Source organism: Rhinolophus sinicus, chromosome X (assembly GCF_036562045.2).
Source record: "Rhinolophus sinicus isolate RSC01 chromosome X, ASM3656204v1, whole genome shotgun sequence".
NCBI lineage: Eukaryota > Metazoa > Chordata > Mammalia > Chiroptera > Rhinolophidae > Rhinolophus > Rhinolophus sinicus.
The window spans coordinates 1,943,505-1,959,852 of NC_133768.1; the positions used below are offsets into that span (position 1 = coordinate 1,943,505).

The 16,348-nt window shown below is 31.3% G+C and overlaps 1 protein-coding gene across 6 annotated transcripts in view; it reads left to right on the forward strand.

Moving 5' to 3' along the window:
- Positions 1–16,348, forward strand: part of LOC141567002 (ubiquitin carboxyl-terminal hydrolase 9X-like) — a 176,955-nt gene that overhangs the window by 95,399 nt on the left and 65,208 nt on the right. For all 6 annotated transcript variants that reach the window (XM_074323490.1, XM_074323489.1, XM_074323488.1 and 3 more), the window contains 7 exons: positions 3,837–3,924; positions 5,546–5,888; positions 7,190–7,285; positions 7,760–7,971; positions 9,137–9,377; positions 9,735–9,884; positions 10,698–10,818. In XM_074323490.1, the coding sequence (XP_074179591.1) occupies positions 3,837–3,924; positions 5,546–5,888; positions 7,190–7,285; positions 7,760–7,971; positions 9,137–9,377; positions 9,735–9,884; positions 10,698–10,818 (1,251 nt within the window). The remainder of the gene's footprint in view (positions 1–3,836; positions 3,925–5,545; positions 5,889–7,189; positions 7,286–7,759; positions 7,972–9,136; positions 9,378–9,734; positions 9,885–10,697; positions 10,819–16,348) is intronic.

Below are 16,348 nucleotides of genomic sequence, written 5' to 3' on the forward strand. Positions count from 1 at the left end.
AATTGAAGATCAAATTGCCATGGCAGTTATGTGGGACACATGTGCATTTCGCCTTACTAGGATCCTGTGGTCTATTTTGTCAAATTGTACTTTTGTTCTCTGCTTATCTTACTTTCATGATCACAAGAATGTCATTGTTCTTTATTACCAACTTTACATTGCTTCTTTGCAAGTTAGAAATATGAATGCAGGCTTTTTAAAAGAGAAACTGCCTAGATTTAAATCCTGGCTCCAACACTTAACTTGCAGATTACTTAAGCCTCATCTGGTTACAATTTATCAGAGCTGTAAAATGAGTAGTGTCTGACAATTAAGTTTATGAACTTGTTGCACCGATGTTGCTAAAATTTTTTGATATCAGAGGGATTATTCATCATGAATTTGTACCAACTGGACAAACAGTTAACCATGTTTACTATTGGAAGTGATGTAAAGGCTGCGTGAAAAAGTTAGATGAAAATGACCTGACCTTTTCACCAAGAAGTCATGGATTTTGCATCACGACAATGCATCACCTCACACCGCACTGTCTGTGAGGGAATTTTTAGCCAGTAAACAAGTAACTGTATTGGAACACCCTCCCTTCTCTCCTGATCTGGCCCCCAATGACTTCTTTCTTTACCCAAAGATAAAGGACATATTGAAAGGAAGGCATTGTGATGGCATTCACAACATCAAGGGTAATATGATGACAACTCTGCTGGCCATTCCAGAAAAAGAGTTCCAAAAGTGCTTTGAAGGATGGACAAGGCGCTGGTGTCCGCCCATACCTTCCCAATGGGAGTCCTTCAAAGATGACCACAGTGATATTCAGCAGTGAGGTATGTAGCACTTTTTCTGGAATGAGTTCACGAACTTAATTGTCCTACCTCGTATTTGTTTCATAAATAGGCTAGAGTGGAGTTAGTAGTTGGTAGAATATTGCCTGGCACATAGCAAGCACTTGAATTTTTGTTGTATTAATGATTCTTCTGAATCCATTGATTTCATATCATCTGTTTCCATAATTAACCTTTTTTCCTTTTTGATATAATTTCTATTTCTGACTAAACCTGATAAATAAATTGATTGTTAAGTATAGGGATAAAATAAATTTTCCTGCTAAAGCTTTTAACATTAAGTTATAATAATGCTATAGAACCAATAGCAACACAAACTATGGTGAATATCTCCATAAGAAACATACTGCATATATCTCCTGAAGCATATGACAAAATATGTAACACGATAATGTGAGAGTCCTGTCGTTCATTGATGTTTCCTCATTTTCATTTTGTCAGTATTATGCACTTGCCATGACTATATTCTATTTATTCTAGGCTTCTTTGGTTTTGAAAAAGATTATTTCCCCAGTCGCATGGTCATGTCATTGTACCTTTGCTTTCCTATTATCTTAGATAACAAAATAACTTAAAGTTCTTTCAACTTTTATACATAGTAAAATGAGTTTTATTGATTCCTTAGTGAATTTAGGCACAATACTTCTTCAATCTTATGTTTTTAAACCTTTGAATGTTCATCAACAAAGTATAAAACACAAGTTTAGTTCATTTAAGAGACCCTTTGCACTGATTTGCACTTAACGAGAGTTTTTATGTGTTATTTTCTTTGACTTCTGAATACAGTTTGTAAGGCTTACACTAGTTATAGGACACATTGCAATTCATTTAAATCTGTGTTTTCTAAGGGCTCCCACTTTGCATTACTTCCTCCCATTCTCCTTGATTTTATTATGGACTTTGACTGTTTTCAAGACCACTTGCCAACAAAAACAAAGGTCTCTTTACAAGTGTCATTCACCAATTGTACCTCCTGAATTTGGTTTACTTACTAGTACTTCCTAATTTCTGTATGTCAGCCATGAAGTATTGTTAGATATTTGTGGGGTTTTATAACTTGAAAATAAATTTTAAATAGTATTACTAATTTTACTAAGCTGATAGCTCTTTGAGAAATGACTGTTTCTAGGCCTATAGCAGTAAAGTACAGCCTGAAACGAACACTTTTTTGTTAGAAAGTAAGAAGTGTTTCCAGAATATCATATTGGCATGTCAAATGTAGGAGTCACTTCTTGCTCACTAAGCCTGTAAGTTTGAGCATCAAAATAATGATACTATGGATCATAACCTGTTCAATATATGAGTCCTTGAGTTAATAGAGATATAAATGAATAGATGGAGAAGAATGCCAACTAAAAATGTAATGAAAAAATACTGGATGATTAAATTAGTGAGGTAAAGTTTGATGAATGCCAAAATACTGATATGCAATCAAAATATCCTCCCACTATTTATTAATTAAGAAGAGAAAAGTAGTAACTTTTTACTGGAGAACTTTGGTGGAAACAATTTAAGTTAATGTTCATAATATTGGCACAATCATCATGGATTTTGATAACAATCTATATGAGGGATATAGTATTACTTTTGTGGTAGTTCTTGCCAGAAATTCATAATCTGAATTTAACTAGAGGATACATGACACAAACCTGAACTGAATGGCATTAGACAAGAAGCTCTATTCTTTAAAATAGTCAAGGTAAGAAACAGAAAAGAACTAAGGACACTCTAGGTTAAAGAGAACAACTACGTGCTGTGCGTGATCCTAGATTTGATTCTGGACTAGGAAAAAGGAAATTATAAAGCGTAAAGGGAACAGTTAATGAGATTTGCATATAAGCTATGAATTGATCAGAAAATAGTCTTTTATTAATCTTAAACTCAGCTAAGTATACTGCAGTTATATCCTTGTTTTTAGGAAGTAAACCTAGTTTTAAGAAGTAAAGTAACATGTATTCATTTTACTTTCAAATACTTCACAAAATGACAACAAATGGGATAAATAGAGGTACTGATAAAACAAATACGCAAAACATAAACAGTTGGTTTATCTTGATGAAGAATCGTTCCTTTTATTATTGTTGCATTTTGTATGTAAGTTTGAAATTTTGTCAGAAAACAAAATTGTATGGTGCTCCTCCTGCGGCTCCTCTTGTTTCCCCCTATTCCCAGCAGGAAAAAAAAAAAAAATCTTGGCAAGTAAGCACACACACAAAAGTTTTTAGATAAAAGGCTTTAAGAGATAAGCATATAAAGTGGTAATCTGAAGTATAGTCAGATGCTTCAAAGTAAGTGCTCTGAAAAACCAGAATATAAAGTATTTTTAGGACATTAGGTGCTTTTAATTTTTTTCTTTGCTTTTCAATTGACCAACACTACGAATTTTTCACCTAGCATAACAGCACATTCCTATGTGATGTTATAAATTAAGTCCAAAATACTAATTTTATATTTTAAATACAAAGGATTTCCAACCCAGGCAAGGCCTAGTTACCAGCACATGTGTTTATGACCATAAGAGAGGGTAGGTTTTTAAAATATTTTTTATATGCATTCATGGTCTGGTGATTGAGGTAACATATCAGAAATTTATCAATTAGTGTAGCAGCTTCTGTCATGCTAATTTTTTTATGAATGCTCTCAATGTTATTTTTACACTAAAATGCTTTTCCCTTAAATAAAAAGTTTTAGTATAAAAATGAAAAACATAGGGGAAAAATCATAGACTGTACTCACAGATTGCTCCCAATATATGTGAAAAATGGAACAGGGTTATGCTGAAAATTATTTTTGATAGTGCATTTAGCTGATCATATTTTCTTTAGACTATGTAAAATGTGAGTGTATTTTTGTAAGGAAAATTGGATATATATCAATACCATTATTACAGGTTGCATATTAATGATATATGATTATTGACTTAATAATTCCCTTTGGTAAAGTCAGCAGTGATATGAATATACATATACATAATGGATCAATTTTCTTAATTTGCAGACCATGAGGACTATGACCCACAAACTGTGAGGCTTGGGAGTAGATATAGTCATGTTCAAGAAGTCCAAGAACGGCTAAACTTCCTTAGGTAGGTTTTAAACAATTAGTAGTAGTCTCTTTTAGGTAACACACATGAGAAATGCAGTGTTAATACCCTTTATAGCTGTCTTTTAGGTTGCAATTCATGCTGCAGGTGAATATTTTCCCATATGAGATTCATTGCCAAAAGTTAATGTGACGTTTCCTATGTGTTGATTATTAAATACTATTTAATTGTTGGCCAGCCTTTAACATTTTTTTTAATTTTGAAGAAAATACATTTTAAATTTCAAATGGAGTTTATGTTAGAAATAATATTAAGCTGGAGCAAAAGTAATAGCGGTTTAAAAGGTTAGAAATAATTGCAAAACCCACAATTACTTTTTCACCAATCTAGTAATTTAGTCTTTACACATTTTCACATTTTGTACGATAGGACATAAAACAGTCATCTAGGGAACTACATTTTCAGAAATGTTATCAAGGAACAAAGTGGTCAGTGTGCTTTGGTGTTTTGTTAATTCTAACAATAATGGCTGATGACCTAAAGGCTTATATAGTAATATTACTTCACATGGGGATAAGGAAAAATTGCCTATCTTTTTAAGGCAACTAAAAATGGAACTAAAAATAGTCTTAGGTTAAACTTGCTCAATAATGTTTAGCTTTTGATGACATGTATATGTATATGCATATGGATATATACCTTAAATAATGAGTTTTTTTTAGAAATTCAAATACCATATATCAGAATAAAAAAGCGTGTTTGAATCATACGCTAATAAAAATGCCAAGACCTTCAGTTTTTCATAAAATCTATTGCAATCATTATGTTACATATATTCTTGGAGATTTTGTCTTTAGACTATGTTGTATACTGTATTTCTATTGCTGAACTGTAATAATTTATGGTGAAATACTTACCATGGACATATAGTCTATTTTCCAAGTCAGTCTGTAGGTACTTTTAAGAATTATTGACCTGATTGCTTCATATCAACTTTAAATAAATGTCATAAAATTTGATGGGAATTTTTATCAGGTTGACATGAAACTGTTAAGTATCTTTTCATTTTTTAACTGCCTTGAATTTTTTTCTTAATTTAAAACAACTTTATTTTATAATAACATTCAGTTATCTCTGAAAGTCAGTTAATGTAACACCTTATTTTCCAATGAAACCATATACCGTGTTTCCCCGAAAATAAGACCTAGCCGGACCATCAGCTCTAATGCGTCTTTTGGAGCAATAATTAATATAAGACCAGGTCTAATTATTGCTCCAAAAGACGCATTAGAGCTGATGGTGTGGCTAGGTCTTATTTTCGGGGAAACACAGTATAAGGAGGGAGCTAAATTAGTGTATGGTTCCAAAGCCTGAACTTCTTGAGAGCAGGAAAAAGCTATAATATTTAGATCAAATCACCTAGCAGAATTACTGGAACTTTGTAGTTACCCCATTAATATATGCTTGTTAAATAAATGAATTAATACCTGGTATTGTTTTACTGCCAGATAAATGGGTAAGAAATTCTTTTGAAACAATGTCTTTTTTAGTCGCAATTAAAATGTAATGGTAATGAATGTATTCTTTCAGGCATATCAAAATAAATTGTATTTAAGGATAAAATTATATAGACCTAATTACTCATCTCTTAAATTTTTCCAAGATTTTTACTGAAGGATGGACAACTGTGGCTCTGTGCTCCTCAGGCAAAACAAATATGGAAATGCTTAGCAGAGAATGCAGTTTACCTTTGTGATCGTGAAGCCTGTTTTAAATGGTATTCAAAGTTAATGGGCGACGAACCAGACTTAGATCCTGATATTAATAAGGACTTCTTTGAAAGTAATGTGCTTCATCTTGATCCTTCCCTGTTAACTGAAAATGGAATTAAATGTTTTGAACGATTCTTCAAAGCTGTTAATTGTCGAGAAGGGAAATTAGTAGCAAAACGGAAAGCCTACATGATGGATGATTTGGAACTAATAGGATTAGACTACCTTTGGAAGGTAAGTGAGAAGCACTTCAGGTAGTTATAAAAAAAAATAGTTAAGGAGTCATAGTTTTGCCTATAAATTATATATGTATTTATCTTGCTCTGATGCTTGTCCTAGGAATCTGGAGGGAATAATGGTTCATCTCTAGCTTCTTGTTATGTCACTTCTCTTTGCCTGGGCTTTGTTTTTCTTTCTCTCTCTTTTTTTTTCCTTTTAATATCTGCCAACATTATGCCTGTTATACTTAGAATCTTTTTAGATATAGTTGTACTAGTGCCATTGATTACCTACACATTGTTGTCTCCCTACTTAATAAATTAGATCTTGGGATTTATTTGTACATTTAATGCCAAAATGAATGACAGAAGAGTAGTGAATTTTAATGCTTTTTAAAATTTGTGATATATTTAAGTACCTGGAGAGTAAAATGCTATATTCTGTTTAAAAGTAACATTTCCATTTTGATAAGATAAATAAGTCTTATTATCTTTAAAATCTAACCTATTATATATTTCATCTTATATTTTGGATGTGCAGTGTTTTTGTTTTGTTTGCATACCATAGGTAGACTAAGATTGCTTTGGTCTTTCATTAAAACCAGTGGTTTTCAAACATTTTTAAATAGCAGTACCCTTTTAAATAAAAAAAATATGTAATTCTAGTTCATGTAAGAAATGAAAGCCTGCTTTCCTTATTTTCTTTCCTTTGCCTTCCGAAACCTCTTACAGTGTTAGTTCTGAAACACCTTTAAAGACTTAGGACTCTAAACATATTGTGAAACCACTGATTTAGTTAGATAATTGTTAAAGATGTGCAGAGATCACTGGAGTTGACAGGATTGCTCTTTCTATTATGTTTTCATATAAATTTTTTAGCTTATTTGGATTGCTCCTTGAGAAACTAACAGTTACCAAATTGCAGAATTTAATACCAATTAAAGTGTTTTATTCTTTTTCATTTTTAAGCAAATTACTCTATGCAGAAAACTTGTGTTTTATATATATATATATATGTATATATATATGTATATATGCATATATGTTAAGGATGTGTGTGTATATATATGTATATATACATATATGAAGAGTATATATGAAGGGTGTATGTATATACACATATGTGTGTGAAATGTATATATGTATATATATATATATACACACACACTTAATTTGATTTGATTTGAGTATGAAAATCAATTTAGCTTTAAATTATTGAGTACTAAATATTAAAAATAATTGAGGATATGATATGAATTTAAGTGCCAAAATAAAATATATCTTGAATGTTACCTACATTATAATTTTTGGATCTAGGTGGTGATTCAGAGTAATGATGACATTGCCAATAGAGCTATAGATCTGCTTAAAGAGATATACACAAACCTTGGCCCCAGGTTACAGGTTAATCAGGTAAGGATTGAACTGCACAGAAACTTCCACTACAATTATATTCAAAGTAATCTTTTGTTTAGTAGAATCATTTTAAACTTAGAATTAATTTAAAAACTAGAAATTAAGTCTTGTCAAAGAATATTTAAGTATTCAAGCCACATTTGTACCTTACAAAATGCTAACTCAGTGAATATTGCCTTGATAATTATCCTTAGGTAGTTAGGATTATTTTAAATATAATTATTTATTATAATAGGTTGGGACAGCCAAAAATTTGACTTACTATGACACTCATTCCAGGAGGTTTTTGTTTTTAAAAAATAAATGGTTTTTACTTTCTTATGTTCTTATCAGCTTCCTTTTGTGTTAAACATAATGTGATTCAGTTACATATAAGCTGAAATTTTACTGTCTGTAATTGGATTAGTATCATATTTAATTTTTAAATTTCAAAACAACTTGACCTGTCTTTATTTGGCCTATTATTTATAGCTGGTTATCCATGAAGACTTCATTCAGTCTTGCTTTGATCGTTTAAAAGTCTCATATGATGTGTTATGTGTTTTGGACTGTGACAAAGACAGTGCTAATTGTGCAAAACACGAAGCCATTCGAATGGTTCGAGTATTAACTGTTTTAAGAGAATACATAAATGAATGTGACAGTGATTATCATGAGGAAAGAACGATTCTACCTATGTCAAGGTTTGTAAGAAATTGACCTACAAATGTTAATTTACTATTATTTTGTGTTTTCTTAGCCAGTAAATTAGGAAAGTAATGACATATAAGTTAAAAGGACAGTAAAAATTTTCGATTCTAGATTTCAATATACTGTTTTAATGTTTTAAAAACATTGACATCTTACAAATTATTTTTTTTTATTTAAATAGAAAATTTTTTTTTATTTAAATAGAAAATATATTTTTGCAAGGCATTCTCATTCATTAAGTAAGTTTTTCTTTTTTCTTTTATTGTTCCAAGCTCTTACCACCTGGTAATGTGGCACTGATGTTTTGCAGTTGATAGTTTTTTATTTTGATATTATTTATTTGTGAATATATATTTACAAGTAAATAATATAAATTTGTTAAAAATAAAATTCTTAAAAACTGCTTAGCCAGATGATATTTTTAAATGATTCTTGCTAAAATTTCTTTAAATTTAGAAACGATTACAATTTACTAAGTCATATTATAGTATAATCAAATTATATACAAATTTTGTATTATGTGATATAAATCATAATCGTAAATTAAGCAGATAACACTAAATTATTTTATAATCGTTGAATGGCATTTCTAGTTCTGGGAAAAGTTTATAAAGTAAATATCAGGTTTTTATTAAATGGTGATTTTTTTTCCATGAAACATGTAAAATTGTATCCTGAATATGATTTTTATTTTACATCTTACCTGTGAGAAAAGCCTAAATATTTTTGAGTGAATTTTGCTTTTAACAATTTATAGATTTTTAGTAGAAACCTCAATTTTAACATATTTGTTGATACTTTTGATCTGAAGTTCATCTCTTCCCTCATTTAAAAATAACCTTAGTGAATTGAGCTTTTGTAGCTTAAAATTACCTGAGGTATTACTCACATCTGTGTTGTAAGTTATCATAAATAGAAATCTTTTGTTCCATGGTCATCAGACAAAGATGAACAATGGAATATAATTATGTGTTTCTAAGATTAACTATGGTGTTCATAGTTTAAAAGAAACAGTTATTCTCAGTATCTTAAAAACAAAATTAATTTAATTATATTCCTTTTTTAATAAGAACATTTAAAGTCTCTGCAATATGTTCCTGACAACTTGCTGAATTTCATTGTGCTTTTCTGTTTGTTTTTAATATTTTTTTTCCCCAGAGCATTTCGTGGTAAACACCTCTCTCTTGTAGTTCGATTTCCAAACCATGGTAGACAGGTTGATGACTTGGACATATGGTCTCATACAAATGATACAGTTGGTTCAGTACGACGATGTATTCTCAGTCGTATAAAAGCAAATGTAGCCCATACAAAAATTGAACTCTTTGTGGGTGGTGAATTGATAGACTCTGAAGATGACAGAAAGCTAATTGGACAGTTAAACTTAAAAGATAAATCAGTAAGTGCATATAATTTTCAAATATCCCCCAAATATTAAACATGGAAGCAGGTTTTCATTAATTCAATAAATGTTTTTTGAGCATCTGTTTTGTGCAATCTACTATGTCAGGTGTTTGGGTTACAGTCCTGAATAAGATAGCTGTCATGACACTAGTATACTGGAGGAAATAAACCACTAAGCAGTTGTATTAGACAGTAATTTTAAAGTGTATTTCTAAAGTTAAAGCACAAAGTGATTCTTAGCTTTTTGATATACCTAGCTGCTGTATTTTTCTTTTGTTTTTGTTTTTGTTTGTTTGTTTGTTTTGAAGTATTTTCCTTTGTTTTTGCTACTATTATATACTTTCACTTTCAGGTAATTACAGCCAAACTTACACAAGTAAGTTCCAATATGCCCTCAAGCCCTGATAGTTCTTCTGATTCCTCAACTGGATCTCCTGGAAACCATTGTAATCAGTACAGTCATGGTCCCAATCCAGAAGTGGAATGTTGTTTGCCCGGGGTGGTAAGTAGCAACTATATGTGAATACAAAGAAATGTGTAAAATGGTTTTTTTTCTGAGGAGTTTACCTGTTTCATCAGTGGGTCAAATGTCAAATAACTATACAGTTAACTATGAACTTTTGGATGGATTTCTTAATTGTTGGAATTTAAAATAAAATTTTCCATAGATATAGTATTATGTTTGCATAGAAGTAGTTTATTAATCTATTAATTAATAAATTAAACTTCAATACTATTAAATATATACCTCTAGAAAATATGTCATCAGCCTTTTTTTGGGAACTGTTTTTAAAGAAATATATGATCTGTTATCTTTCTCAGATTCTTAGTAATATTTCTCATATCTAAAGAAACAACTACCTTTCTTACTCTTCCTTTCCCCCTCATCCTTAAGAATTGTTATGGCTTCATTAACAACAGTCACTTCAATGTCAAAGGGATTTGGGTCATTGTAACTATTGGATTAGGAATTTAATCAGCAACAGTTATCCCTAAGGAGGTGAAGTGCCTTTTGTAATAAACATCATCTCAATTCCATAGTTTATAAAACAGCAGAATGCCTGTCACAAAGAAATTACTCGAAGTTGCTTAGAAAGCTTGATACATGATTAAATTTGCATTATGAAGAACCAGTGAATTTCGAAAAGTGAAAAGATAGGGGGAGCAGATAATTTCAGGTCTTAAAAATGCATATGCAAAAGATGTGATCAATAAGTAGAAAACTTATTTAGAGACAGTGTATATTAATAAAAAACACTTTTTACATAATTCATAGTAAATGTTTTTTGTTTTGTTTTTGTATTCTGTATTCCAGATAATGTCACTGCATCCCCGATACATTTCTTTCCTTTGGCAAGTTGCAGACTTAGGTAGCAATCTCAATATGCCACCTCTTAGAGATGGTGCAAGAGTACTTATGAAACTTATGCCTCCAGGTAAGAAAATTGCTTAGCTTTCCTTAAATATTGCCTAATATATTTTCTATGCCACGTTTAAATATTATATACTGACTAATATTAGTTTAGATGAAAATGTATTTCTTACATACTCTTACATCCATTTCTGATCACCTCACAATTTTTGCTTAAATCTATATTAATTATTCGTATTTCTATGTAAATATTAACATGTGCTTAACAACATGTTAACTTTTTTAAAAAGCTGTATGTGAAAAGGTCTCATACATTACTTACACGTGTTTTTACTAGATATTTAAAATTTCCCCCTTTCATTTGCTTAATTTTCTATGGTATTAATATAATTTTCACACTTTTTCCAATAATATCTTAAAACAATTTTCTACACGGTTATATGTGTTATATCATGTTTTCTGGGTATTTTCTCCTTTTGTTTCTGTCAGATGTTCTTTGATAAAATTACCGTTCTGTAACTTTTTAATACAATTTTCATGTGGTAGAATATCTGGTACTCCTTTGTCGTGGGACTTTTTCTTGAGTCAGTACTCATTTTGCTGTATTACATTCTCCTAAAAAAGGGTACATAGGAAGCAGACTTCTCTCCTACCCCCTTCACCCCCACACTACTTATCTGAATGCTACAGAAGGCTCACTTGCAGTAATGTGTTCTTTGTTTTGATTTAGGGTTTTAGAGTTGAAGATTGAAAAATGGTTCCATTATAGTTATATAGCAATGCTGCCTGGTGGGAAAACGAAAGTCATTTGTATGTTAACTCTGTTTCTGTCTGGGTACTCAATATACCTTGTCAGTCAACAGATTAATTGCTTCATATGTAAGAGATTTGTAAGATTTGTATTTTTTGCTCATATTTCTCCCGCTGATTTTGGAAATGTGTTTTGCAATAGAATGTGCTGTGGGATTTTATACCCATCTTGCCATTTTCCCTTTTATTCACTGTTTCCCTTTTTCTTTTTCTTTTTTTTCTTTTTTTTTGACAGTTACATAGCTAATTCTTCTGTTGACATTTTTTGGCTTTGTTATTGTAACATTTTTATGACCTTTTTTCTGTTACTTCTTCATGTAGTTCTGTTTGTATTTTATGAACATTTTACAGTGTTTCTGCTGTAATGTATTCACTGTGTTCCCCTTAATCTCATGTTCTGCAAAACTATGCATGTATTATTGTTATTGAAGTAATCACAAAATCACAGAAAGTAGGAAATACAATACAAAGAATTTTTCTTCCGTAAACCAAATGTCAGTAATTTGTTTGTTTAATGTCCTGTCATCCCCCAAATGGTAATGTGTATTTTCTTCAAACACATTCTATATAACCACAATTTATATATCTAAGCCAGAAAATTAACATTGACATTATTCTGTTACCTAACTGACAGACCCCCAGAATATAATTTTGTATAATCTGAGCCTGCTAATAAGAGTTGCTTAATTTTTTGAGTGGGGAAAGTATGCTGTTTTGTTTGTGTTCACAATTTGTGCCCCCTGTCATAAAGTCAGTTGCAGATATTCATTTGTTATTGCTGATCTCTGAAACATAAGTTTTACTTGTTTCATCTTTAACATGATTTTTACACAAGCGGGTACTGCTAGTTTTCTTTCCATGAACACTGTGTGAAAGGCGGTTGTAGACTCTTATTCTTCTTTCATTATTTCACTTTTAAGGATGTCATTACACTGCAGATTAGTCACTTTGAATTTTAGAATAGATGGAATCTCCTTAATTACATAATTAAGTGCATTTTGAAGTACAGAGATTTCCTTTACACTTATATCAAGTTTTGGGAAATGTTATGGGAATGTATTTTGAGTTTGAAAAATATATCTGCTATAAATTTGTGTAGAAATAGGTATCTCATTTTTTATTTTAACTTTGACAGCAATGAGAAATGTATATAGTTTGACATTACATGTGAATCAAACTGTGTTGGTTGGCATGTAAATTATTTTACTGCAGTATTTTTCACTAAAATAAAGCACTGTGTTACATTGTAGATTAGGTTAAATTCGCTAAGAAACATCAAGTCTGTAGCAACAGCTAAATTGCAAACCAGTTCACTGTTTGGTAACAGTTGTTGAGAATATTTATTCTTGTTCAAAACAAAAGTCGTTCTTGAACCTTTGCTTAAAATATCACAGTAAAACTTTACTATGGCTAAAATATTGAACTACTACTATGTGGTAGGGCGAATCAAAATACTCAGACCCTATTTCCAACAAAAATTCATGAAACTGAAGATGGTTAAGTCCATGAAAGTGAACAGAATTCACCTTAGATACTATTGTTTCAGTAACGCTTGGTGGATACAGATTTTTCCACAAAATACCTGCTACTGAATAATACAATGAGTGAATGACCATATGATTAAACTTCTTATGTTTCACAAGCATCGTAAATCTTTCATCCTCAGTATTTTTCTGTTCCACACGTGATCACTTATAACACTTTATTGTAGATTCTACTCAAGTTGTACTAAGTTAATGGTTTCTCAGCTTCTTTGGAAAAATTTTATCCGTAGTTGTTCCATAGAAAATGTTATTAGAAGCCAGTTCTTTAGTGCAAATTTGATACTGACGTGGCCTAAACAATGGCATAGCAGTATCATTATTTATCAGCTTATCATGGGCCAAGAAAACTCACTCAAAACTATTTGCTTTGTTTTGTATTCTGGTAAAATGTATATGACATAAAATGTTGCATTTTAGTCATTTGTAAGTGTACAATTCAGTAGTATTAATTACATGCACAGTGTTTACCACTAAGGTACTATAACCTCTATTTTCAATGCCCTCTTTTTGAATTGTGTGTTGTGCTGTTTCTAATGCTCTCAACTTCTTAAAGAGTTTTTCTTGCCAAAAGACCAATACTCTTAAAGAAGTCTATTTTATCTGGACATTTCTTTAACAGCTGCAATCAAGCATGATTTAATGACTTCACCAGATTTAACTGGCTTTTGTTTCTTAGCCAGGAATAATCAGATATCCAGCTCTTGTTCTGGAATTAGCCATTTCTCTGACCCTTGATTTATTTACTATAAAATGATATTTAGAAGCTAAGGCATGAGTGTTAAATGTTCATTGCTTTAGAGATTTAGCAGATCCCATCTCACAGTAAACAGTAGTAGGGATTCGAGTATAGGTCCTTCATATCCTTGGTTAAGTTTATTCCTAGGTACTTTATTCTTTTTGTTGCAATTGCAAAAGGAATTATTTTTTCTTATTTCTTTATGAGATTTCCTTGTTAGTATATAGACATGCAATTGATTTTGGTAGATTGATTTTTGTAACTGTCAACATTACTATATTTGTTTATTGTTTTTAATAGCTTTTTGATGAGTTTTTAGGGTTTTCTATATAAAGAATCATGTCTAGCCAAGGGTTTGTCAATTTCATTAATCTTTTCAAAGAACCAGCTCTTCGTTGCACTAATTTTTTCTATTGTCTTTTTGTTCTTGATTTCATTTAGTTCTGCTCTGCTTTTATTGTTTCCTTCCTTCTGCTGACTTTGGGTTTCATTTGTTCTTCTTTTTCTAGTTCTTTAAGTTGTAATGTGAGATTGTATATCTGGGATTTTTCATGTTTGTTTACATAGGCCTGTAATGATATAAATTTCCTTCTTATTAATGCTTTTGCTGCATCTTAATAATTTTCGTACGATGTATTTTTACTCTCATTTGTATATATCTTTTGAGCTCTCCTCTTATTTCTTCTTTGACCCAGTTGTTGTTTAAAAGTATGTTGTTTAATCTCCACATACTTGTGGTTTTTCCTGCTTTGTTTTTGCAGTTGATATCCAGTTTCAAAGCCTTGTGATCAGAGAATATGCTTGGTATGATTTCAGTCTTCTTAAATTTGTTGATGCTGGTTTTATGTCCCAATACATGGTCTATCCTTGAGAATGTTCCGTGTACACTAGAAAAGAATGTATGAGGTATAGTCTGATGTTCTAGGATGAACTGCTCTATAAATGTCAATTATGTCCATTTCATCTAATGTGTCATTTAGGGCTGCTATTTCGTTATTTATTTTCTGTTTGGATGATCTATCCATAGCTGTCAATGATGTATTTACGTCCCCTACTTAATTGTGTTTTGTAAATTTCCCCCTTTAGTTCTGTTGGTAGTTGCTTTTTAAATTTTTTACTCCCTAATTGGTGCCATAAATATTGATGAGTATTATGTCTTCTTGTTGTACAGTCCCCTTCATCATTATGAAATACCATTTTTGTCTCTTTCACCTTTTTTATCCTGAAGTCTGTTTCATCTCATATAAGTATCGAAACACCTGCTTTTCTCTGGGTATTATTTGCTTGAAGTATTAATTTCCACCCTTTCTCTTGGAGTCTATGTTTGTCCTCATAGCCCAGATGCGTCTCTCAGTGGCAGCATATGGTTCGGTTTGTTTTTTGATCTAATTGCTACTCTGTGTCTTTCAATAGGTGAGTTCACCCCATTTACATTTAGGGTGATATTGATACGTGAGAATTTCCTATATCCATTTTGTCTTTTGTTTTTTGGTGACTCAGTGTCTCCATTTTTTCTTTGCCTTTAATTGCTGTCTTTTATTTCAGTGTGGTGGTGTTCTGTGGTTTTTTTCCTGTTCTTTTTTTATTGTAGATATCTCAGTCCTCGTTTTCTCTTTTTTGGCTGGTTACCATTAAATTTATATAACAGAAAGTTTCATATATACATAAGTCCTTTTTCGTCTTCATGCCTATTACCTCCACTCTTCTTTTTACATGCAGACCTTTACTCTCTCCCGTGTTACGTTTTTGTTGTCACAAGTTATCCCTGCTTGTGCTGTGAATTGATTTCCACTGGCAGTAATAAGTTGTCTTTTACTTCTCTTTTTCCTTTATTTTTTAATGTTTTTTCTTCTTTACCCTTTGTGTTATGATAAGTATATAGTGCCCTGTTTTTCTAAGGGGTTGCCATTTCCTGCTTCTGTCTCTCTGTTCATAATGTTGCTCATACTTTTGTATTCTTTTGATTTTTTGTTTGTTTGTTTGTTTCAGGTCGAATAGTGTCCTTCAGTATTTCCTGTAATGAATGTCACTTGTTAGAAAATTCCCTCAGCTTCTGTATGTCTGGAAGGTCTTTATTCCTCCTTCATATCTAATGGGTATCTTTGCTGGGTATATTACTTATGGCTCGTAATTTCTGTTTCAATAGTTTGAATATTTGATTCCACTCCCTCCTGGCTTGTTGAGTTTTTTCTAAAAAGTCTGATGATAGTCTAATGGGATTTCCTTTGTAGGAGGTACGACAATTAAGTTGTTGTGACGATGTTGCTAACCTTTTCTTGATATCAGAGGGATTATTCATTATGAATTTGTATCAACCAGACATACAGTTAACCAATTTACTATTTGGAAGTGCTGAAAAGGCTGCGTGAGAAAGTTAGACGACCTGAACTTTTCTCTGACAATTCATGGCTCTTGCATCACGACAATGCACCAGCTCACATGACACTGTCTGTGAGGGCGTTTTTAGCCAGTAAACAAATAACTATATTGAAATACTCTCCCTA